Raw genomic sequence first — 24,947 nt, forward strand, 5'->3', positions numbered from 1 at the left:
ATGCATTGGTGCATTGCAATGCCATTCAATTTAAATGGCACATTCACATTCATTAGATCTGATTTCTGGTACGATTTCAATTCCCAAATCGCAGCTGAAATTGCGGCAGTGTGAAAAATGCGTCAAAAACGTAAGTGCAAAAAAGCAAAATGCAATGTAGAAACGACTCAAACGCAACCAGCATAGGTGTGAACCTAGCCTGAGGCCTTGTTAACATTTGCGGTTGGGGGGGAGGGGGGCAGTATAGCGGCTAAGACATGTTTTTACCCCCACCCCAAACCTCTTCCCCTTAACCTGCAAAAGCAGCAGTGGGGGTGTATATACCATGGTCGCGATGGTTTGCATTGCAGTGCAGCAAAAATTATCTACTAACTGACAAACGCGACCCATTCAACTGAATGCATGATGCGCTGCACTGGTGTGGGGTTTAAAGTGCTACTAAACCCAGGACCCTGCATTCACTATATCTGGTCTCCCAGGACCCTGCATTCACTATATCTGGTCTCCCAGGACCCTGCATTCACTATATCTGGTCTCCCCGGACCCTGCATTCACTATATCTGGTCTCCCCGGACCCTGCATTCACTATATCTGGTCTCCCCGGACCCTGCATTCACTATATCTGGTCTCCCAGGACCCTGCATTCACTATATCTGGTCTCCCCGGACCCTGCATTCACTATATCTGCCCTCCCCGGACCCTGCATTCACTATATCTGGTCTCCCAGGACCCTGCATTCACTATATCTGGTCTCCCCGGACCCTGCATTCACTATATCCGGTCTCCCAGGACCCTGCATTCACTATATCCGGTCTCCCTGGACCCTGCATTCACTATATCTGGTCTCCCCGGACCCTGCATTCACTATATCCGGTCTCCCTGGACCCTGCATTCACTATATCTGGTCTCCCCGGACCCTGCATTCACTATATCTGGTCTCCCAGGACTCTGCATTCACTATATCTGCTCTCCCCGGACCCTGCATTCACTATATCTGGTCTCCCAGACCCTGCATTCACTGTATCTGGTCTCCCCAGGACCCTGCATTCACTATATCCGCTCTCCCCGGACCCTGCATTCACTATATCTGGTCTCCCCAGACCCTGCATTCACTATATCTGGTCTCCCCGGACCCTGCATTCACTATATCCGGTCTCCCCGGACCCTGCATTCACTATATCCGGTCTCCCCGGGACCCTGCATTCACTATATCTGGTCTCCCTGGACCCTGCACTCACTATATCTAATCTCCCCGGACCCTGCATTCACTATATCTGGTCTCCCCGGACCCTGCATTCACTATATCTGGTCTCCCCGGACCCTGCATTCACTATATCCGATCCCCCCGGACCCTGCATTCACTATATCCGGTCTCCCCGGACCCTGCATTCACTATATCCGGTCTCCCTGGACCCTGCATTCACTACATCCAGTCTTCCCAGGACCCTGCATTCACTATATCTGGTCTCCCAGGACCCTGCATTCACTATATCTGCTCTCCCCGGACCCTGCATTCACTATATCTGGTCTCCCAGGACCCTGCATTCACTATATCTGGTCTCCCAGGACCCTGCATTCACTATATCTGGTCTCCCCGGACCCTGCATTCACTATATCTGGTCTCCCAGGACCGTGCATTCACTATATCTGGTCTCCCCGGACCCTGCATTCACTATATCTGGTCTCCCCGGACCCTGCATTCACTATATCTGGTCTCCCCGGACCCTGCATTCACTATATCTGGTCTCCCAGGACCCTGCATTCACTATATCTGGTCTCCCCGGACACTGCATTCACTATATCTGCCCTCCCCGGACCCTGCATTCACTATATCTGGTCTCCCAGGACCCTGCATTCACTATATCTGGTCTCCCCGGACCCTGCATTCACTATATCCGGTCTCCCAGGACCCTGCATTCACTATATCCGGTCTCCCTGGACCCTGCATTCACTATATCTGGTCTCCCCGGACCCTGCATTCACTATATCCGGTCTCCCTGGACCCTGCATTCACTATATCTGGTCTCCCCGGACCCTGCATTCACTATATCTGGTCTCCCAGGACTCTGCATTCACTATATCTGCTCTCCCCGGACCCTGCATTCACTATATCTGGTCTCCCAGACCCTGCATTCACTGTATCTGGTCTCCCCAGGACCCTGCATTCACTATATCCGCTCTCCCCGGACCCTGCATTCACTATATCTGGTCTCCCCGGACCCTGCATTCACTATATCTGGTCTCCCCGGACCCTGCATTCACTATATCCGGTCTCCCCGGACCCTGCATTCACTATATCCGGTCTCCCCGGGACCCTGCATTCACTATATCTGGTCTCCCCGGACCCTGCACTCACTATATCTAATCTCCCCGGACCCTGCATTCACTATATCTGGTCTCCCCGGACCCTGCATTCACTATATCTGGTCTCCCCGGACCCTGCATTCACTATATCTGATCTCCCCGGACCCTGCATTCACTATATCCGGTCTCCCCGGACCCTGCATTCACTATATCCGGTCTCCCTGGACCCTGCATTCACTACATCCAGTCTTCCCAGGACCCTGCATTCACTATATCTGGTCTCCCAGGACCCTGCATTCACTATATCTGCTCTCCCCGGACCCTGCATTCACTATATCTGGTCTCCCAGGACCCTGCATTCACTATATCTGGTCTCCCAGGACCCTGCATTCACTATATCTGGTCTCCCCGGACCCTGCATTCACTATATCTGGTCTCCCCGGACCCTGCATTCACTATATCTGGTCTCCCCGGACCCTGCATTCACTATATCTGGTCTCCCAGGACTCTGCATTCACTATATCTGCTCTCCCCGGACCCTGCATTCACTATATCTGGTCTCCCAGACCCTGCATTCACTGTATCTGGTCTCCCCAGGACCCTGCATTCACTACATCCAGTCTTCCCAGGACCCTGCATTCACTATATCTGGTCTCCCAGGACCCTGCATTCACTATATCTGCTCTCCCCGGACCCTGCATTCACTATATCTGGTCTCCCAGGACCCTGCATTCACTATATCTGCTCTCCCCGGACCCTGCATTCACTATATCTGGTCTCCCCGGACCCTGCATTCACTATATCTGGTCTCCCCGGACCCTGCATTCACTATATCCGGTCTCCCCGGGACCCTGCATTCACTATATCTGGTCTCCCCGGACCCTGCACTCACTATATCTAATCTCCCCGGACCCTGCATTCACTATATCTGGTCTCCCCGGACCCTGCATTCACTATATCTGGTCTCCCCGGACCCTGCATTCACTATATCTGATCTCCCCGGACCCTGCATTCACTATATCCGGTCTCCCCGGACCCTGCATTCACTATATCCGGTCTCCCTGGACCCTGCATTCACTACATCCAGTCTTCCCAGGACCCTGCATTCACTATATCTGCTCTCCCCGGACCCTGCATTCACTATATCTGGTCTCCCAGGACCCTGCATTCACTATATCTGGCCTCCCCGGACCCTGCATTCACTATATCTGGTCTCCCCGGACCCTGCGTTCACTATATCTGGTCTCCCGGGACCCTGCGTTCACTATATCTGGTCTCTCCCCGGACCCTGCATTCACTATATCTGGTCTCCCCGGACCCTGCATTCACTGTATCTGCTCTCCCCGGACCCTGCATTCACTATATCTGGTCTCCCCAGACCCTGCATTCACTATATCTGGTCTCCCAGGACCCTGCATTCACTATATCTGGTCTCCCCGGACCCTGCATTCACTATATCTGCCCTCCCCGGACCCTGCATTTACTATATCTGGTCTCCCAGGACCCTGCATTCACTATATCTGCCCTCCCCGGACCCTGCATTCACTATATCTGGTCTCCCCGGACCCTGCATTCACTATATCCGGTCTCCCAGGACCCTGCATTCACTATATCCGGTCTCCCCGGGACCCTGCATTCACTATATCTGGTCTCCCCGGACCCTGCACTCACTATATCTAATCTCCCCGGACCCTGCATTCACTATATCTGGTCTCCCCGGACCCTGCATTCACTATATCTGGTCTCCCCGGACCCTGCATTCACTATATCTGATCTCCCCGGACCCTGCATTCACTATATCCGGTCTCCCCGGACCCTGCATTCACTATATCCGGTCTCCCTGGACCCTGCATTCACTACATCCAGTCTTCCCAGGACCCTGCATTCACTATATCTGGTCTCCCAGGACCCTGCATTCACTATATCTGCTCTCCCCGGACCCTGCATTCACTATATCTGGTCTCCCAGGACCCTGCATTCACTATATCTGGTCTCCCCGGACCCTGCATTCACTATATCTGGTCTCCCCGGACCCTGCGTTCACTATATCTGGTCTCCCGGGACCCTGCATTCACTATATCTGGTCTCTCCCCGGACCCTGCATTCACTATATCTGGTCTCCCCGGACCCTGCATTCACTGTATCTGCTCTCCCCGGACCCTGCATTCACTATATCTGGTCTCCCCGGACCCTGCATTCACTATATCTGGTCTCCCAGGACCCTGCATTCACTATATCTGGTCTCCCAGGACCCTGCATTCACTATATCTGGTCTCCCAGGACTCTGCATTCACTATATCTGCTCTCCCCGGACCTTGCATTCACTATATCTGGTCTCCCAGACCCTGCATTCACTGTATCTGGTCTCCCCAGGACCCTGCATTCACTATATCCGCTCTCCCCGGACCCTGCATTCACTATATCTGGTCTCCCAGGACCCTGCATTCACTATATCTGGTCTCCCAGGACTCTGCATTCACTATATCTGCTCTCCCCGGACCTTGCATTCACTATATCTGGTCTCCCAGACCCTGCATTCACTGTATCTGGTCTCCCCAGGACCCTGCATTCACTATATCCGCTCTCCCCGGACCCTGCATTCACTATATCTGGTCTCCCCGGACCCTGCATTTACTATATCTGGTCTCCCCGGACCCTGCATTCACTATATCCGGTCTCCCCGGACCCTGCATTCACTATATCCGGTCTCCCCGGGACCCTGCATTCACTATATCTGGTCTCCCCGGACCCTGCACTCACTATATCTAATCTCCCCGGACCCTGCATTCACTATATCTGGTCTCCCCGGACCCTGCATTCACTATATCTGGTCTCCCCGGACCCTGCATTCACTATATCCGATCTCCCCGGACCCTGCATTCACTATATCCGGTCTCCCCGGACCCTGCATTCACTATATCCGGTCTCCCTGGACCCTGCATTCACTACATCCAGTCTTCCCAGGACCCTGCATTCACTATATCTGGTCTCCCAGGACCCTGCATTCACTATATCTGCTCTCCCCGGACCCTGCATTCACTATATCTGGTCTCCCAGGACCCTGCATTCACTATATCTGGTCTCCCAGGACCCTGCATTCACTATATCTGGTCTCCTCGGACCCTGCATTCACTATATCTGGTCTCCCCGGACCCTGCGTTCACTATATCTGGTCTCCCCGGACCCTGCATTCACTATATCTGGTCTCCCAGGACTCTGCATTCACTATATCTGCTCTCCCCGGACCCTGCATTCACTATATCTGGTCTCCCAGACCCTGCATTCACTGTATCTGGTCTCCCCAGGACCCTGCATTCACTACATCCAGTCTTCCCAGGACCCTGCATTCACTATATCTGGTCTCCCAGGACCCTGCATTCACTATATCTGGTCTCCCCCGGACCCTGCATTCACTATATCTGCTCTCCCCGGACCCTGCATTCACTATATCTGGTCTCCCAGGACCCTGCATTCACTATATCCGCTCTCCCCGGACCCTGCATTCACTATATCTGGTCTCCCCGGACCCTGCATTCACTATATCTGGTCTCCCCGGACCCTGCATTCACTATATCCGGTCTCCCCGGACCCTGCATTCACTATATCCGGTCTCCCCGGGACCCTGCATTCACTATATCTGGTCTCCCAGGACCCTGCATTCACTATATCTGCTCTCCCCGGACCCTGCATTCACTATATCTGGTCTCCCCGGACCCTGCATTCACTATATCTGGTCTCCCCGGACCCTGCATTCACTATATCTGGTCTCCCCGGACCCTGCGTTCACTATATCTGGTCTCCCGGGACCCTGCATTCACTATATCTGGTCTCTCCCCGGACCCTGCATTCACTATATCTGGTCTCCCCGGACCCTGCATTCACTGTATCTGCTCTCCCCGGACCCTGCATTCACTATATCTGGTCTCCCCAGACCCTGCATTCACTATATCTGGTCTCCCCGGACCCTGCATTCACTATATCTGGTCTCCCCGGACCCTGCATTCAGTATATCTGGTCTCCCCGGACCCTGCTTTCACTATATCCGGTCTCGCACAGTACACAGAACATGGAAATGCAACTATTTTAGTAAATATAAACTGCTAAATACCTTTTCTCATCAGCAGTATATAGCAGTCTTGTGACTTCTATCAGTGTCCAGCAGAGCACTGGTTAAAGCTGGTTGGAGGAGTTTTCATTTTGCTCTAGGAGGATGCAGGACCCTTGATCTCTGTCTGGACAGTGCTGATTGGCCCTGTGCTGATCACATGCACTCTCTAAAGAAAAAAAAAATCTCGCTAGCAATACACACCAAACTGAGCATGTGCATAGTGACTCCACACACTATGGTTATATGTTGGGACAGTTGCCATTTTACGTGTATTCCACAGGATTGGACTTATCAGGAGATAAGAGGGGGGCACTGGAAGAAGGGGAGGATCAGAGAAGACAGGATCAATCAGCCTTTTTACTCAATGCAGAGGATTAACCCCTTAGGTTCCACAGTGAGTATAACAAGCATGCTTTACTGCATATACAGACTGATTGTACTGCTGGGGGTTTAGTAACACTTTAAGGGGTATTATCGCCACCCCTCTGCCTGGCAAATGCCCTCTGAAGAGCGATACGAGCGCAGATCGCTCTTCAGAGGGCACTACAAGTGTAAAAATAGCCTTGGGAATAGGGAGCCACTTTTGCACAAGCATGCTGTTTCCGGCTGTACCTGGGACGGTTTTAGAGAGATTTCAACCTTTTTTTGAGGCATCAGAACCCCAAAGTCGTTATACGCAGTGCTTCTGATACAGCCACTGCGATTACGGTCCCTTATCATGGAGCAGGGGGTTCCCCATCCCCCGCCACGCACCCCCAGGCTCAGCCTTCTGCCCACTTCTCACTTCTATTTCTGTCTCTGAAATCTAACAGAGCGATGAGCCGGCTAACCACAAGAGAGGATCAGAACTTTCACACGTGCTTTCGTGGGCAACACTCCCAATACGGGTTCATGAAAGAGCCACTAAAGCCGGCCCAACCTACCCACTTCACATTCAGCAGCAAGTGGCAAGCCGTGGCTCCATTCACATTTATGTTGACTTACTTCTAAGATGCTCATAACTAGGTGTACGCCCCACTTTTGGTCCTTGTTTTATGAGGTTATTATTGTTCTGAGTGTAGTATGCTGACACCTAGTGCCAGTTCTGGACCACTACAACTTGTTCATGTGATTTCTGTCTGTCCTCCTGTTTAGTGCTAGTTAGTGACATCCTAGCAAGACCATCCCTGTTTCTTCCATGTTCCCTCAGTCAGTGTACTTTGCAGACACATGGCTTAAGATAGTCATTGTATTATTAAAGTGTTACTAAACCCAGGACCCTGCATTCACTATATCTGGTCTCCCCAGACCCTTCATTCACTATATCTGGTCTCCCAGGACCCTGCATTCACTATATGTGGTCTTGCCGGACCCTGCATTCACTATATCTGGTCTCCCCGGACCCTGCATTCACTATATCTGGTCTCCCTGGACCCTGCATTCACTATATCTGGTCTCCCCGGACCCTGCATTCACTATATCTGGTCTCCCCGGACCCTGCATTCACTATATCTGGTCTCCCAGGACCCTGCATTCACTATATCTGGTCTCCCCAGGACCCTGCATTCACTATGTCTGGTCTTCCCGGACCCTGCATTCACTATATCTGGTCTCCCCAGGACCCTGCATTCACTATATCCGGCCTCCCCAGACCCTGCATTCACTATATCCGGCCTCCCCAGACCCTGCATTCACTATATCCGGCCTCCCCGGACCCTGCATTCACTATATCCGGCCTCCCCGGACTCTGCATTCACTATATCTGGCCTCCCCGGACCCTGCATTCACTATATCTGGTCTCCCCGGACCCTGCATTCACTATATTTGGTCTCCCCAGGACCCTGCATTCACTATATTTGGTCTCCCCGGACCCTACATTCCCTATATCTGGTCTCCCCAGGACCCTGCATTCACTATATCTGGTCTCCCCTGACCTTGCATTCACTATATCTGGTCTCCCCGGACCCTGCATTCACTATATCTGGTCTCCCCGGACCCTGCATTCACTATATCTGGTCTCCCCAGACGCTGCATTCACTATATCCACTCTGCCTGGACCCTGCATTCACTATATCTGCTCTCCCCGGACCCTGCATTCACTATATCCGGTCTCCCCCCGGACCCTGCATTCACTATATCTGGTCTCCCAGGACCTTGCATTCACTATATCTGGTCTCCCCAGGACCCTGCATTCACTATATCTGGTCTCTCCGGACCCTGCATTCACTATATCTGGTCTCCCCAGGACCCTGCATCCATTAGATGGATAGGGGGTGGAGACAAGGGACGGTGCACGGAGGTGGGTAGGGGGTGGAGACAAGGAACGGTGCTCAGAGGTGGGTAGGGGGTGAAGACAAGGGACGGTGCTCAGAGGTGGGTAGGGGGTGGAGACAAGGAACGGTGCTTGGAGGTGGGTAGGGGGTGGAGACAAGGAACGGTGTTCGGAGGTGGGTAGGGGGTGGAGACAAGGAACGGTGTTCGGAGGTGGGTAGGGGGTGAAGACAAGGGACGGTGTTCGGAGGTGGGTAGGGGGTGGAGACAAGGAACGGTGCTCGGAGGTGGGTAGGGGGTGAAGACAAGGGACGGTGCTCGGAGGTGGGTAGGGGGTGAAGACAAGGGACGGTGCACGGAGGTGGGTAAGGGGTGGAAACAAGGGACGGTGTTCGGAGGTGGGTAGGGGGTGAAGACAAGGGACGGTGCTCAGAGGTGGGTAGGGGGTGGAGACAAGGAACGGTGCTTGGAGGTGGGTAGGGGGTGGAGACAAGGAACGGTGCTTGGAGGTGGGTAGGGGGTGAGACAAGGAACGGTGTTCGGAGGTGGGTAGGGGGTGAAGACAAGGGACGGTGCTCGGAGGTGAGTAGGGGGTGAAGACAAGGGACGGTGTTCGGAGGTGGGTAGGGGGTGAGACAAGGGACGGTGCTCGGGAGTGGATAGGGGGCGGCTACAAGTGGTTACTCGGGGGCGGATTGAGTACCTGCACCTATTCTCTGCCTGTGACACTGTATTGTGTATCGCTCCAACAGGTAACAATGACGAATGTAATCTGTGCTGCATCCTACAAGTGACCACTGAAGACCTGAACTGCACATGGACAAATGACAGCAGTGTGCAGCTCAATGTATCACTACAAAGCATCTCCACGTAAGTCCACCAGACACCCCAACCCTCCAATCCAGACCCAATCTCTGGTTCCCCCACATCACACTTCTAGGTGAACCATATACAATGCCATTTGTACAGCATGCTATACTTTTGCTAACTGATTTCTGAATGGAAGGGTCAGCCCTCATGTTAACCACCTCAGTTTTCCCAGTTATGTAATGAGAAACGCTGCAGGGTCTGCATCCCCTTCAGAGTAGAACAGTCTGAGGGTCACCATACACGTTGCAGTCTGACGTACAATAGCTGTACAACCAGCCAATAATATGTACCTAATCTATCCAATGAATTGGTATCCAACATCCAATCAGAACGTATGTGGTGAGCTTCAGGCTAAGGTGACCAGATTTTCAAAATGAAACTGACCACGCCCACTTTTATTGGGGGTTGGAGCAGGGAGCGGGGGTAATAGCAGCACATAGAACACATTACACCAAATGTTGGGTGCGGGAAAATTGTGCTAACAGTAGGAGGGGCTTAAAGGGGCGTGGCTCAATGTTATCGGAGTACGTAGTCCGCAGAGTGCCTCCCAAACAAAAATTCCTCCGTCTTCCCAATACAAAAGTTCAACCAATCAGCTTCTATCTTTAGCCCTGGTTCACACTATTGCGGTGCGGGAAATGCGGCGGATCCGGTCCGTTTCCCGTACCGCATTGAAATCGCATGGCATCCATGCGATCTGGTACGGGTGTCAATGGTAAATTAACGACACCCCAAAAAGCAAAACGCAGTGCGATTACCAGAATTTGCATCGCATGGGTACGAACACCCATGCGATGCGAATCCGGTGCGGGAAAAAAAGGGCCTTGCACCTTTTTGGTGCGGATGCAATGCGATTTGAGTCATACAAAATGTACGGCTCAAAACGCACCGCGCAGACATCACGGGTGATTTGCGCAGGAATGCGGTCCGTTTCCTGTGCGAATCACATACGCTGTGCCGCACTGCGCAAGTGTGAACCTGGGATCCATGTTTTTTTCCACACAGCTTAGAAAATGAAAACTTCAAAGCTGATCCTCTGCATTCCAGTTGAGACACATTTTGTCTCTTCTTTTCCCTCTCTTGCATTGTATCTCTGATTCCCACTCTCTCATTTTGGGGCGTAGTTATAATTCTGACATTCATCGAACATTCACCGCTGGTGAATCTTCCAGGTCTATGTGTTTTAAATGATCCCCATGTGTTTTAAATGATCCCCATGTGTTTTAAATGGTGAAACATTTCCTGCTTTATAAGTATTCCCCAAAATCACACTTTATATATATCTCTCCCTATCCTGATCTCACACTTTCGGATGTATGCTTATTGTCCTGTGAAACAGCATGTACATTCGTTCTGTGCAAAACTGGCAAAATTGAATGTTACCAGGCTCTTATGTATCTAGGGTGGATGTTCTGCGTTCATAAGAATAACACGAATCAGGAACATACCACATTGTGGTCACTAGATGGAGCTAGTGATCTAAGAAAATGTAATACTCAGCTCCACCTAGTGGTTATGATGTGGTATTCTCCTGATTCTTTCTATTTTTATGAATGGAGAACATCCAACCCGGTGAGAAAATAGCCAATAATCCTTTAACCATCTGCCAATCGCCCACTGTAAATATACTGTGAGCAGGTGGCAGGTAAAGGCACAATCAAGTACATGTATGTGATAGCCTTGTTCCGGGTTTGTGACCCCCTTGCCGACCTGTGCTATGATTGGACAGAGCACCAGTTTGGCAGCAGATTTCAGCCAATGATTTGGGCTGAAATCAGCTGATCGGCTGTGTCCAATCACACACAAAGTTCTATGTTTACTGAAACCACAGAACTCCGTGTTCTGTTAACAGCAATCTGTCTGTTTCTTTTCCCAGCAAAGCAGGGAGAAAAAATGGCCCCTAGATGTTAACCCCTTCTCAGCCAGTGTCACTAGAACAGTGTCAGTGTACATTATTATCATTGATCGCTATATTAGTGTCACTAGAACAGTGTCAGTGTACATTATTATCATTGATCACTATATTAGTGTCACTAGAACAGTGTCAGTGTACATTATTATCATTGATCGCTATATTAGTGTCACTAGAACAGTGTCAGTGTACATTATTATCATTGATCACTATATTAGTGTCACTAGCGATGTCAGTGTCAGTTAGTGACCCTCCCTGATAGTGTCACCACCGATTGCCCACCACCCTATTACAGTCCCACTGTAAGTTGCTGAGTAAATTCCAGTATGTATACCATTGTTTGTAGGCGCTTTAACTTTCATACAAACCAATCAATACATTTTGGCCTAAATTGATGAAGAATTTAGATTTTTTTGGATATGTTTTATAACAGAATGTAGAAAATATATTTTTTTTGTTCAAAACTTTCAGTCTTTTTTATTATATATAATAAAAATTAACAAAAACAGGGGTGATCAAATACCACCAAAAGAAAGCTCTATTTGTGTAAAAAAATTATATAAATTTAATTTGGGTACAGTGTTGATGACTGAGCAATTGCCAGTTAAAGTAGCACAGTGCTGAATAGCAAAAAAATGGCCTGGTCATGAAGGGAGTAAAACCTTCTACTCAGGTGGTTAATTTAGCCCCATTTATATGAATGTAGTTTTGCAGGACAAAAAGCTGTGCAATGTTTGGTAAATACACCCCACTGTGTCTCTCTCTATCTCCCCCCCCCCCATCTCTTTCTCTCTCTATTTTATTTTATTTTCTTTCTCTCTTTTCTTTTCTCTCTCTGTCTCTCTCTGTACTACTTTTCCTCCCTGTTTCTCTCCCTCCTCTCCACTCTCTCTCCTTTCTTTCTTTCTTTCTTTCTTTCTTTCTTTCTTTCCTTCTTTCCTTCTTTTCCTTCCTCCCTTCTTTTCTTTCTTTCTTTCTTTCTTTCTTTCTTTCTTTCTTTCTTTCTTTCTTTCTTTCTCCTTCCTGTATCTTTTTCCTAATGTCATGTATTGTATGCCTCTTTCTCTTCAGTCCTCCTGATTCTCCCCAACAATACGCCATACCACCTGGCCAGAACTGGCTGCTGATTCGCCGGGAAAACCTAACCCTCTATCACAAGTATCAGCTCATCGTACATGGAGGAACCTGGTTGGAGACCCTGAACCTCACCTACTGCCATGGATGTGAGAACGGTATGGTGGAATGATATTGGATGCAAAGAAAGCCAGTTTCAATAATACATTCTCCACCGGGGAAGGACGGGTCTGGGGGCTGGTGGGCATTTCCCCCTAGATCAGTACTATTACCATAAGTTGGGCTGGTGGAGATGAATGGAGATACTTCACTACTGAAAGCTCTCCTGCCTTGCGGTACATACATAGCTGAAGTAATAAAACAACTTATTTCTGACATTATTATTATACAGGATTTATATAGCACCAACAGTTTGCTCAGAGCTCTGTTTTGCCTTAGATCAGAAGTTCTCCTTTGAGTCCCCCTTTATATTAGGAGCCATCATCAGAGCCCTCTTTCAAGAGTCCTCAGAGACCCCTTACATCAGGAGCCTTCATCAGAGTCCTCCTTTACATTAGGAGGCCTCATCTCAGTCTCTCTTTACACCAAAAGTCCTCAGCAGAGTCCCCCTTTACATCAAAAGTCCATATCAGATGGACAGTACAATTACAATACATTTCAGTACAGAAGGAATAGGAGGGCCCGGCTCATGGAGCTTACAATCTAAAGGAAGGGGGAGGTGATACAAAAGGTGATAGCTGCTGGGGATGATCTGATGGAGGTGGCTCAAGTATGTTCTTAGGTGGAGGTGGGGTAGGCTTCCCTGAATAAATAAGTTTTTAAGGATCGCCTACAGTCGGACAGGGTAGGAGCTAACCGGGGCAGGGAGTTCCAGAAAATGGGAGAGGCTCTGGAGAAGTCCTGGAGGTGAGTGTGGGAGGAGGTAATAAGGGAAGTGGAGAGCAGGAGGTCTTGGGAGGAGTTGGGACAACGTGCATTTTACATTTGTTTATACTTTTAAAAATGTAGTTTGTTCTGATTTTGTACCAGTCTTTTAACAGTCCTTCTGTTTCCAGTGTTCATTGGGGCCCCAATCCTCAATTCATCTACCTATGAAGAAGAAGACACACTAGTGGTGGAGGTGACATGGAAACACATAATGGATCCTTCACACCCTCTAGTGGTAGAATTGACGTATCGCATCTTGGGAGCCAAGGACTGGATTCCGGTAGGTGTATGGCGAAGCCAGCAATTTTTGAGACAGGCGAGAGAACGAATTGTGAATCATGCTTTGTGGTTAAAGTTTTCAACAATTTGTTGATCTTAATTGGCAACGACAATTTAACCACTTGTCTACCAAGGCAATTTTTTAAAACTTTTTTGCACATACATTCAAATCTGCGTGTTTTTGTTAGAACATTACTTTAAATCCCTGACAAGTATATATTTTCTGAAAGCAGAGGCCCCGGACATTAAAATGGTGAATACTGAATTTTTTAATGTTGTACGGTATTTGCACAACAAATGGATATGTGCAGGAAAAAGTACACTAAAATCAGTTTTAGTGCACATACACTAATATTAATACCCCATTTTTGGTTAAACATAAAGATGGGTTGCATCGAGTAAATAGATACCCAATATGTCAAGCCTTAAAATGTGCCTGCGAATCATCAAAAAAAAAGCTCAATGTAGTGTAATGTAATCAGGTGGCTCTACAGCCGCCTGGATCACTTTTACATGAAAGCTTGGAGTCGATTTAAAAAAATCAGTACCTTTCTGCTGGAACTTGGTGGAACTCAGTTCCACCACCTCCGGCTCAGGCACTCTGCTCCCTGCTCACCACTATCACTTGTACACACAGAGGTCTGGCTTCTGTGTTTAAAAGTCAGAGCTTGTCTCCTAACAGCTTTCCCAAGAATATGAATTCCTGAGTGCAGGATGCAGACGAGGGAGTTGTAGGTTCCTGTAGCGCAATGCAGATGCCGACAACCCCACTGGATAATCTGCCTGCAAGTGAAAGAGATGGAGCCACCTACAGTGTATTACAGTGGAACTAATAGGAAAGAAGAGGGTTGAAAGTGGCATGTGAATGGGGGATGCAGAGGTAAGCAGCTGTGGTAGAAAGCTGAACTCTGCTCTCTGTGTGTAGCACACTTCTAAATTCTGCACTCTGTGTGCAGCGCACCCCTAAACTCTGCACTATGTATGTACCGCATCCCCGAACTCTGCATGTAGCACACCCCTGAACTCTGCACTATGTATGTACCGCATCCCCGAACTCTGCATGTAGCACACCCCTGAACTCTGCACTATGTACGTAGCACACCCCTGATCTCTGCACTATGTATGTACCACATCCCCCGACTCTGCATGTAGCACACCCCTGAACTCTGCACTATGTACAGTTGCAAGAAAAAGTATGTGAACCCCTTGGGATTACGTGGAGTTTTGCATGAATTGGGCATAAAATGTGCTCTGAACGTCATCTAAGTCACAACAATAGGAGAACACAGTCTGCTGAACATAATACTACACAAACATTAGATGTTGCCATGGTTTAATTGCACATAACAAATAAACATTCACAGTGCAGGGAGGAAAAAGTATGTGAACCTTTGGACTTAATAACTGGTTGACCCTCCTTTGGCAGCAATAACCTCAACCAAACGTTTCCTGTAGTTGCAGATCAGACCTGCACAACGATCTGGAGTCATTTTGGACCACTCCTCTTCACAAAACTGTTTCAGTGTAGCAATATTCTTGGGATGTCTGGTGTGAATCGCTCTCTTAAGGTCATGCCACAGCATTTCAATCGGGTTGAGGTCAGGACTCTGACTGGGCCACTCCAGAAGGCGTATTCTGTGCTGTTGCAGCCATTGTTTTGTTGAATGACTTGTATGCTTTGGGTCATTGTCCTGTTGCATCACCCATCCTCTGCGGAGCTTCAGTTGGGGGACAGATGGTCGTACGTTTTCCTGCAAAATGTCTTGATAAACTCTAGAATTCATTTTCCCATCAATGACAACAATCCGTCCAGGCCCTGAGGCAGCAAAGCAGCCCCAAACCATGATGCTCCCTCCGCCATGTTTTACAGTGGGGATGAGGTTTTGATGTTGGTGTGCTGGGCCTTTTTTTCTCCACACATAGTGTTGTGTGTTCTTCCCAAACAACTCCATCTTGGTGTCATCTGTCCACAGTATATTCTGCCAGTAGTGCTGTGGAACATCCAGGTGCTCTTTTGCAAACTTCAAACGTGCTGCAATCTTCTTTTTGGACAGCAATGTCTTCCTCCGTGGTGTCCTCCCATGTACTCCATTCTTGTTTCATGTTTTCCTTATTGTAGATGTGTCAACAAAAATGTTAGCATGTGCCAGAGATTTCTGTAGGTCTTTAGCTGACACTCTGGGATTCTTCTTTACCTCATGCAGCATTCTGCGCTGGGCTCTTGCAGTCATTTTTACAGGACGACCACGCCTAGGGAGAGTAGCAACAGTGCTAAACTTTCTCCATTTGTAGATAGTCTGTCTTACCGTGGACACATGAACATCAAGGCTCAAGGAGATACTTTTGTAACCCTTTCCAGCTTCATGCAAGTCAACAATTCTTGATTGTAGGTCTTCTGAGAGCTCTTTTCTGCGAGGCATGGTTCACATCAGACAGTGCTTCTTGAAACCAGTAAACCCAAAACAGGTGTGTGTTTTTTAAGGGCAGGACAGCTGTCAGCAACACATCCAATATCATCACACTGATTGGAGTCAAGGTTGGCTCACTCCTGGCTCCAATTAGCTCTGGGAGAAGTCATTAAGCTAGGGCTTCACATACTTTTTCCTCCCTGCACTGTGAATGTTTACATGTTATGTGCAATTAAACCATGGCAACATCTAATGTTTGTGTAGTATTATGTTCAGCAGCCTGTGTTCTTCTATTGTTGTGACTTAGATGACGTTCAGAGCACATTTTATGCCCAATTCATGCAAAATTCCACGTAATCCCAAGGGGTTCACATACTTTTTCTTGCAACTGTACGTAGCACACCCCTGAATTCTGCACTATGTATGTAGCGCACCCCTGAACTCTGCGCTATGTACGTAGCACACCCCTGAATTCTGCACTATGTACATAGCTCACCCCTGAACTCTGCGCTATGTACATAGCTCACCCCTGAACTCTGCACTATGTACATAGCTCACCCCTGAACTCTGCGCTATGTACATAGCGCAACCCCAAATTATTTCCATAAAATAACTTTTTTTAATTAATTAATTTATTTTGTTTCTTTGTTACATTTCTATGCTGCATTTCCTGTCTACATGCACTCCAGTGATGCCTTCATGTAATTTCCCATGGAGGGTTTCCTGATAGTGACATTAGTAGACCATGCTGGAGTAATATGTGTTGGCACAGCCATTTGTAGTTTTGGGAGACCCTGTGACAAGGTGGCAACTTAGAAGTTGAGAGACAAAGACAGCATGTTGTCACCCTATAAGATTTAATAAAATTACAAAACTTTTGAAATTATATTAACATGATAAAGATCACATGAGATTTTAATGATTGAAATTTACACAAATTTGCACCCCTTATGGATCAGAGCAAGGTTTACATTTCAGCTATCAGCTTATTGATTTGGGAAAATACCCTTTTTCCATCTTTCTTATTGTCTTAAAAAATTATTTGATTTTCTATATGTTGTAATTTTATATTCTAAAGACATAAAGAAGTTAGAATAAAATTCAAACTAAAGCTGCCCTCTAGGCTGATATAAAAGACTTAGTGTTACTAAACCCACAACAGTACAATCAGTCTGTATATGCAGTAAAGCATGCTTGTTATACTCACTGTGGAACCTAAGGGGTTAATCCTCTGCATTGTGTAAAAAGGCTGTTTGATCCTGTCTTCTCTGCCCCTCCTCTTATTCAAATGTCCACGTCTTATCTCCTGATAAGACAGACTGAACCCTTAGCCCTTCTGCACATGCTAAGTTTAGTGTGTATTGCTAGAGAGGTTTTTTTTGGGGGGGAGAGTGCATGTGGTGAGCACAGGTCCAATCAGCACTGTCCAGACAGAGGTCAGGGGTTCTGCATCCTCCTAGAGCAGAAAGAAAACTCCTCCTACAAGCTTTAACCAGTGCTTTGCTGAACACTGATAGAAGTTACAAGATTGCTATATATTGCTGATGAGAAAAGGTATTTAGCAGTTTATATTTACTAAAGTAATTGCACTTCCATGTTCTGTGTACTGTGGGAGACCAGATATAGTGAATGCAGGGTCCTGGGAGACCAGATATAGTGAATGCAGGGTCCTGGGAGACCAGATATAGTGAATGCAGGGTCCGGGGAGACCAGATATAGTGAATGCAGGGTCCGGGGAGACCAGATATAGTGAATGCAGGGTCCGGGGAGACCAGATATAGCGAATGCAGGGTCCGGGGAGACCAGATATAGTGAATGCAGGGTCCTGGGTTTAGTAACACGTGAAGTAAGGGCAGACGAATTTACTTCCTGGAATTTGGAAGCTATCTGCTCTTAGCTCAGGCATGCAGGTAGGAGAGTTTGCTTAGCTGAGAAAGCCCCTCCATCCCTCCTGAAGACTCTGGGGATGTATGACATAATTTGCCTAGGCATGGAAACCAGGAAGTGATGTGTCTATCTCACTGTGGGAGACCAGATGGAGTGAATGCAGGGTCCTGGGTTTAACAACACATGAAGTAAGGGCAGACGAATTTACTTCCCGGAATCTGGAAGACATCTGCCCTTATCTCAGGCATGCAGGTAGGAGAGTTTGCTTAGCTGAGAAAGCCCCTCCATCCCTTCTGAAGACTCTTGGGCTGTATGACATCATTTGCCTAGGCATGGAAACCAGGAAGTGATGCGTCTATCACATAAAATCCCAATAAAAGACATTTACATTTTTAGTTGTAACATGGAAAAATGTGGAAAATTTCAAGGGCTATGAATACTTTCAAGGCACTGTATATCGCATGACCGTACATTCCTTACCTATACCCATAGCAAGAATTCATTTGGAGAGTTGGAACTTGTAGTGCGCTGGATTGGTCTGACTGTTTCTTCCCATAAATGTGGAGGCTGTTAGGTGGTAATGTTGGGACCAGCTCCATACTAATGGCCATGATTGTGGAATGGGATGTCCAGTAGGCTCTTCTATACTGTACGTAGATGTGATGGTCTGATGGCCGCAAACCTTTGGTAATATAGTGAATATAGAGTGTTCACATAGCAGGGCCCCTTCTTATGAGGTTTTAATGTATATTGGTACAATATGAAGAGTATTGTTCTGATTTCAAACCATCTCTCCTAACAATGCTTAGGTGGACATTAATGACCTGGAAGACAGTTCCTATCAGATGGCGGACCCTGAGCCGGGCACAGACTATGAATTTCAGATCCGATACATTCCAGACGATCAACTGAAAACCATAGGTCTGTGGAGTGAAAGTTATGTGTTCACCACTCCAGAAGAAGGTAAAGAAGTTGGGTTGACCACTAAAGACCATCCTAGCAGATCCAAGCCTGTGCATTTTTACAAAATATTTCATGTACCAGGGGGCATTCTCTCACTGCAGTTTTCCGACTCATCGGCGTGTATTTTCTACACAATGTATTGCATTGGATATGCAGTCACTGAGGTTTAATTTGGAATCTGTGTTTTTGTACTTTGAAAGGTGATGCCATTGTTAGACACACCAAGCTCATTAATTGGTGTTTTGGGAGCATACAGTGAGGAACAGAAGTATTTGAACACCCTGCGATTTTGCAAGTTCTTCCACTTAGAAATCATGGAGGGGTCTGAAATTCACATTGTAGGTGCATTCCCACTCTGAGACAGAATTAAAAAAAAAAATTCAGGAAATCACATTGTATGATTTTTAAAGAATTTATTTGCCTTGCACTGCTGAACATAAGTATTTGAACACCTAAGAAACAGCAAGAATTCTGGCTCTCAAAGACCTGTTACTGTGCCTTTAAAAAGTCCACCTCTACTCCACTCATTAATCTAACTTAGTAGCACCTGTCTGAGCTCTTTAAAGACACCTGTCCACCCCACAGTCAGTCAGACGCCAACTACTACCATGGGCAAGACCGAAGAGCTTCTGTACCAAATATTAACACTGGTATTCAAATACGTATGTTCAGCAGTGCAAGACAAATACATTCTTTAAAAATCATACAATGTGATTTCCTGAAAATTTTTTTAAATTCTGTCTCTCAGAGTGGGAATGCACCTACAATGTGAATTTCAGACCCCTCCATGATTTCTAAGTGGGAGAACTTGCAAAATCGCCGGGTGTTCAAATACTTCTGTTCCTCTCTGTATACAATGCATTTTTATAGAATTGTATAAAAAAAAATAGATTGCCAACAAAATTGCAAATACATTAGATTTCTTTTGTTTGTACTGACAAATTAGAATGTAGAAAGTAATTTTCGCGCATCACGGTGCATTCAGGGGTACATATAGTACAGCATAAAGAACAACCACAAGGAAATGCTGTGAAGTAACAGTTTCAGATAAACCCAAGTATGTATTTTCCTGAAGTCCTTGATGACTCAATAATGATTGTTTTACGACATCATTTTTGAGCTTTATGATGTATATATATGGATACGGGACTGACTGATTTTTGTTCCTCTGCATTATATATATCATCCTCAGTAATCCCTACTCACATGATGATAGGAACTCATATCATTCAGATGCCTACCAATTTTTTCATCTAACATGGTTACTTTCCATGATATTGATCATTTCATTTTTGCTCATCATTAAGCCAATTATTGAATTACTTTGTGATTCCTTTACAGGGTTATGATTACTTTCTATTGATTAGAGTATATTCCTGATAATTGGTACACTATAGTAGCCATTTGATATCGCAATGCGGATTGTTGATTCTTTTAATATTTGTGGTGTGTGTTTTTTCACCTTGCAAGGTTTCACCTTATTGTGAGATTTATAATAAAGAAATGTTTGTACCTTGAACTACTCTGCTTGGGTTTATCACAGCCTTTCCTTATGGTTGTTTTTTTTATGCTATTGTTTTATTTGGTTATAACCCACATCTTAGTTATGCACCCTGAGGTCATCACAGAGGACAAGGGGGCACTCTTTACGTCTGGAGGAAAAGAAATTTAATCTCCAAACATGGAAAGGTTTCTTCACAGTAAGAGCTGTGAAAATGTGGAATAGACTCCCTCAAGAGTTGGTTCTGGCCAGCTCAGTGGATTGCTTCAAAAAAGTCCTGTATTCTTTCTTAGATACACAGAATATAACTGGATATAACATTTCTAGGTAAAGCTGATCCAGGGAATATCCGATTGCCTCTCGGGGGATCAGGAAGGAATTTTTTTCCCAGCAGGTGCAAATTGGATCGTGCTTTGCTGGGTTTTTTTGCCTTCCTCTGGATTAACTGTGGGTATAGGATTATAACTTTTTTTTTTTTCTATGGTTGAACTGGATGGATTTTTGTCTTTTTTCAGCCAGACTAACTATGTAACTATGTAACATCTCTACAAATTGAGAGACAGAAAGTCACTACATAGGGGTGATCCACCTATTCACTGTGGCATTTTTTTGTACATATAGTACAGGCAGGGGTGTATTTACCACAAGGCAAACAAGGCACTTGTCTAGGGTGGCATTTTTCGGGGGGGCAACACCTCCCCTCAGAAGAATTGATGAAAGAAGGGACACGTGTTCCATGGGAACCAGGTGGGATCCAAGAGAGGCTGCGGGCTGCTTGATGGTGTATGTAGAGCCTGACTCTCGTTCCCGGGGATGTCCGGAGATGAAGAGGAGTGTATTTCTCTCTATCGCCGGGGGACGGGGTAGTGGAAGGCTCTCCCAGGTGGCGGGCAGGCATGTTGTTGGTCAATATCAGGCTCTCTCCCCACGGGAGGGGGAAGGGGGGGTTGGTGTTGGTCAAAGTCCGTGGGGGCAGACGATTTTTGTGTTGCCTAGGGCAGCACAAAATCTAAATACACCAATGAGTACAGGCATTTTTTGTTAATCTGTATGGGTTGTTTTCTGCATGGACGTCTTATAGTTTTACTAGAAGGATCAGATATTTTAGATCTTTTTCTTTTATTGTATTGATTTATAATGTATAGTTTCTCATTCTTTTTTCCTGGACACTTTTTGTTCCCGTATAGTTCCTGTTGGGGCACCGGATGTTTGGAGGTGTTTTGACGGGGAAAACTCTCTGCATGTGATATGGAAGGTATGACTGCTTGGGAAGTTTCTAGGTCTAGCACAAGAACCAGAGGTAGACTTAGGCTGGCCATACACTATACAATTTTCTGTCTAATTTCTGCTCAATTTCCTTTAGATTTACCTTCAACTATGTAGTGCGAGGGCCGGCCTAATTGGATACAATTGAAAGTGTTATATGGTTTTTGGTAAATCTAAACCAAAATTCTCAAGAAAATTGTATCATGTATGGCCAGCCTTAGGAATGAGCAGAAATAATAATGGGCAAGAGGTGTAGAACATCTCATGTCATAAAACCAACAATTACAGCTTGGCTGATCTTACGATACTTTACAGTTCCAGTAATAGAGTCTTGTTCCATCAGAATTGTATATAGGTAGATCTGCTTCTGGTAAAACATACCTGGGCAATTCAAACTGGGCATATGATGGAACATTTCATAAACAGAAATACTTTTATGTTCAGCTGATCAGTAGATCCAGGTATATGAAATCATATCCATAGCTTAGCTTTCCCTATGAAATTGAAATTGCCCGTGTCCCCTTCCACATATTTCTATAGTCCAATAATGCTGGCCATGTTATTAAAGGGCCAACAAAGAGGCTTGATGGATGGGAAGTGGTGGGGCTATGATTGACTTTTACAGGAAAGGTTTAGATTGAACTATATTTCAGTCTCCTACAGTTGCAAGAAAAAGTATGTGAACCCCTTGGGATTACGTGGAGTTTTGAATGAATTGGGCATAAAATGTGCTCTGAACGTCATCTAAGTCACAATAGAAGAACACAGTCTGCTGAACATAATACTACACAAACATTAGATGTTGCCATGGTTTAATTGCACATAACATGTAAACATTCACAGTGCAGGGAGGAAAAAGTATGTGAATCTTTGGACTTAATAACTGGTTGACCCTCCTTTGGCAGCAATAACCTCAACCAAACGTTTCCTGTAGTTGCAGATCAGACCTGCACAACAATCTGGAGTAATTTTGGACCACTCCTCTTCACAAAACTGTTTCAGTGTAGCAATATTCTTGGGATGTCTGGTGTGAATCGCTCTCTTAAGGTCATGCCACAGCATTTCAATCGGGTTGAGGTCAGGACTGACTGGGCCACTCCAGAAGGCATATTCTGTGCTGTTGCAGCCATTGTTTTGTTGAATTACTTGTATGCTTTGGGTCATTGTCCTGTTGCATCACCCATCCTCTGCAGAGCTTCAGTTGGCGGACAGATGGTCGTACGTTTTCCTGCAAAATGTCTTGATAAACTCTGGAATTCATTTTCCCATCAATGACAACAATCCGTCCAGGCCCTGAGGCAGCAAAGCAGCCCCAAACCATGATGCTCCCTCCGCCATGTTTTACAGTGGGATGAGGTTTTGATGTTGGTGTGCTGTGCCTTTTTTTCTCCACACATAGTGTTGTGTGTTCTTCCCAAACAACTCAATCTTGGTTTCATCTGTCCACAGTATATTTTGCCAGTAGTGCTGTGGAACATCCAGGTGCTCTTTTGCAAACTTCAAATGTGCTCTAAAATTCTTTTTGGACAGCAATGGCTTCCTCCGTGGTGTCCTCCCATGTACTCCATTCTTGTTTAATGTGTTCCTTATTGTAGATGTGTCAACAAAAATGTTAGCATGTGCCAGAGATTTCTGTAGGTCTTTAGCTGACACTCTGGGATTCTTCTTTACCTCATGCAGCATTCTGCGCTGTGCTCTTGCAGTCATTTTTACAGGATGACCACGCCTAGGGAGAGTAGCAACAGTGCTAAACTTTCTCCATTTGTAGACAGTCTGTCTTACCGTGGACACATGAACATCAAGGCTTTTGGAGATACTTTTGTAACCCTTTCCAGCTTCATGCAAGTCAACAATTCTTGATCGTAGGTCTTCTGAGAGCTCTTTTCTGCGAGGCGTGGTTCACATCAGACAGTGCTTCTTGAAACCAGTAAACCCAAAACAGGTGTGTGTTTTTTAAGGGCAGGACAGCTGTCAGCAACACATCCAATATCATCACACTGATTGGAGTCAAGGTTGGCTCACTCCTGGCTCCCATTAGCTCTGGGAGAAGTCAATAAGCTAGGGCCTCACATACTTTTTCCCTGCACTGTGAATGTTTACATGTTATGTGCAATTAAACCATGGCAACATCTAATGTTTGTGTAGTATTATGTTCAACAGACTGTGTTCTATTGTTGTGACTTAGATGACGTTCAGAGCACATTTTATGCCCAATTCATGCAAAACTCCACGTACTCCCAAGGGGTTCACATACTTTTTCTTGCAACTGTATATTTATGGATTAGTTGCCTTGATGGGTTGTTTTCAGTAAAGATATATCCTTTTCATCATGTGTTCAGTCTGTATTGCTCATGTTTCTATCTATTTGACCTTAAAAAAGGTAAAGAAATCAAAGGCTGGACAATCCAGTCAAACATGAGCATTCTTCATTTAGCCCGGGTTCAAACTGATGCAGTGTGCGGAATTTGCAGCGGTTTCTGTACGAATTCCGCACTGCATCAGAATTGCACCTTGTTCATGCGAACCACTGCGGGTGTGTATGTTAAGTTAACAACACCCCGAAATCAGTCTTAGGATGCTTCTTGTTTATCTGGCTGACATATCCTCATTCTTGCAATGACTTTAAATCCTAGTGTGCTCTCTGATTTCATAATTCCCTTTCTCTGAGCTGTATGCATTTACAAGGGTATTTGAGGGGGAGATTACAGGGATCACTTTGCTAGACTGCAATGTCATCCAGAAGCCCTATGAAAGGCTTGCTAAATCCGGCTGCAACAGAAGCTGTAGGACTAGTGGGTTTTCTGGCTTTGCTATGGATGCAGTATTTTCCGCAGCAGCATTCCTCTGATGGATTTTGTTTTCTGCCCTGTGTTCCAGTTTATAGGTGAACTGCAATATCATTTATATTGATAGCTGTGTATTCTGTGTTTTTGCAGCCTTTGAGCCGTCACTCTGCCAGAGGTAAAATCCTCAGTTACAGTATGACCTACAATGATAACAACACACGTCAAACCATTGAGGAGCCATTTTGTAACAAAACATTGCCTGCTCAGTCTACTCCCGTGTGTGTCAGTGCCAGGAACTCCAGGGGACATGGACCCCACCACTGTGTTGTCCCCCCGTGTTCAGGTAACCTGTGAATGTCCCATTGAAAAGAATATTTAACATCTTATTTCTATCCAGCCTAACTACATTGCT

General features: G+C 46.3%; 1 protein-coding gene across 1 annotated transcript in view; it reads left to right on the forward strand.

The window, feature by feature from the left end:
• IL27RA (interleukin 27 receptor subunit alpha) overlaps positions 1–24,947 on the forward strand; it is a 77,304-nt gene that overhangs the window by 18,565 nt on the left and 33,792 nt on the right. The window contains exons 3-8 of the mRNA XM_089652648.1: positions 9,415–9,532; positions 12,516–12,676; positions 13,574–13,725; positions 18,829–18,982; positions 21,671–21,738; positions 24,686–24,878. Coding sequence (XP_089508774.1) covers positions 9,415–9,532; positions 12,516–12,676; positions 13,574–13,725; positions 18,829–18,982; positions 21,671–21,738; positions 24,686–24,878 — 846 coding nt within the window. The remainder of the gene's footprint in view (positions 1–9,414; positions 9,533–12,515; positions 12,677–13,573; positions 13,726–18,828; positions 18,983–21,670; positions 21,739–24,685; positions 24,879–24,947) is intronic.

This window comes from Staurois parvus, unplaced genomic scaffold (genome assembly GCF_062004578.1).
Source record: "Staurois parvus isolate SC_StPar_1 unplaced genomic scaffold, SC_StPar_1.0 ptg000689l, whole genome shotgun sequence".
Taxonomy (NCBI): Eukaryota; Metazoa; Chordata; class Amphibia; order Anura; family Ranidae; genus Staurois; species Staurois parvus.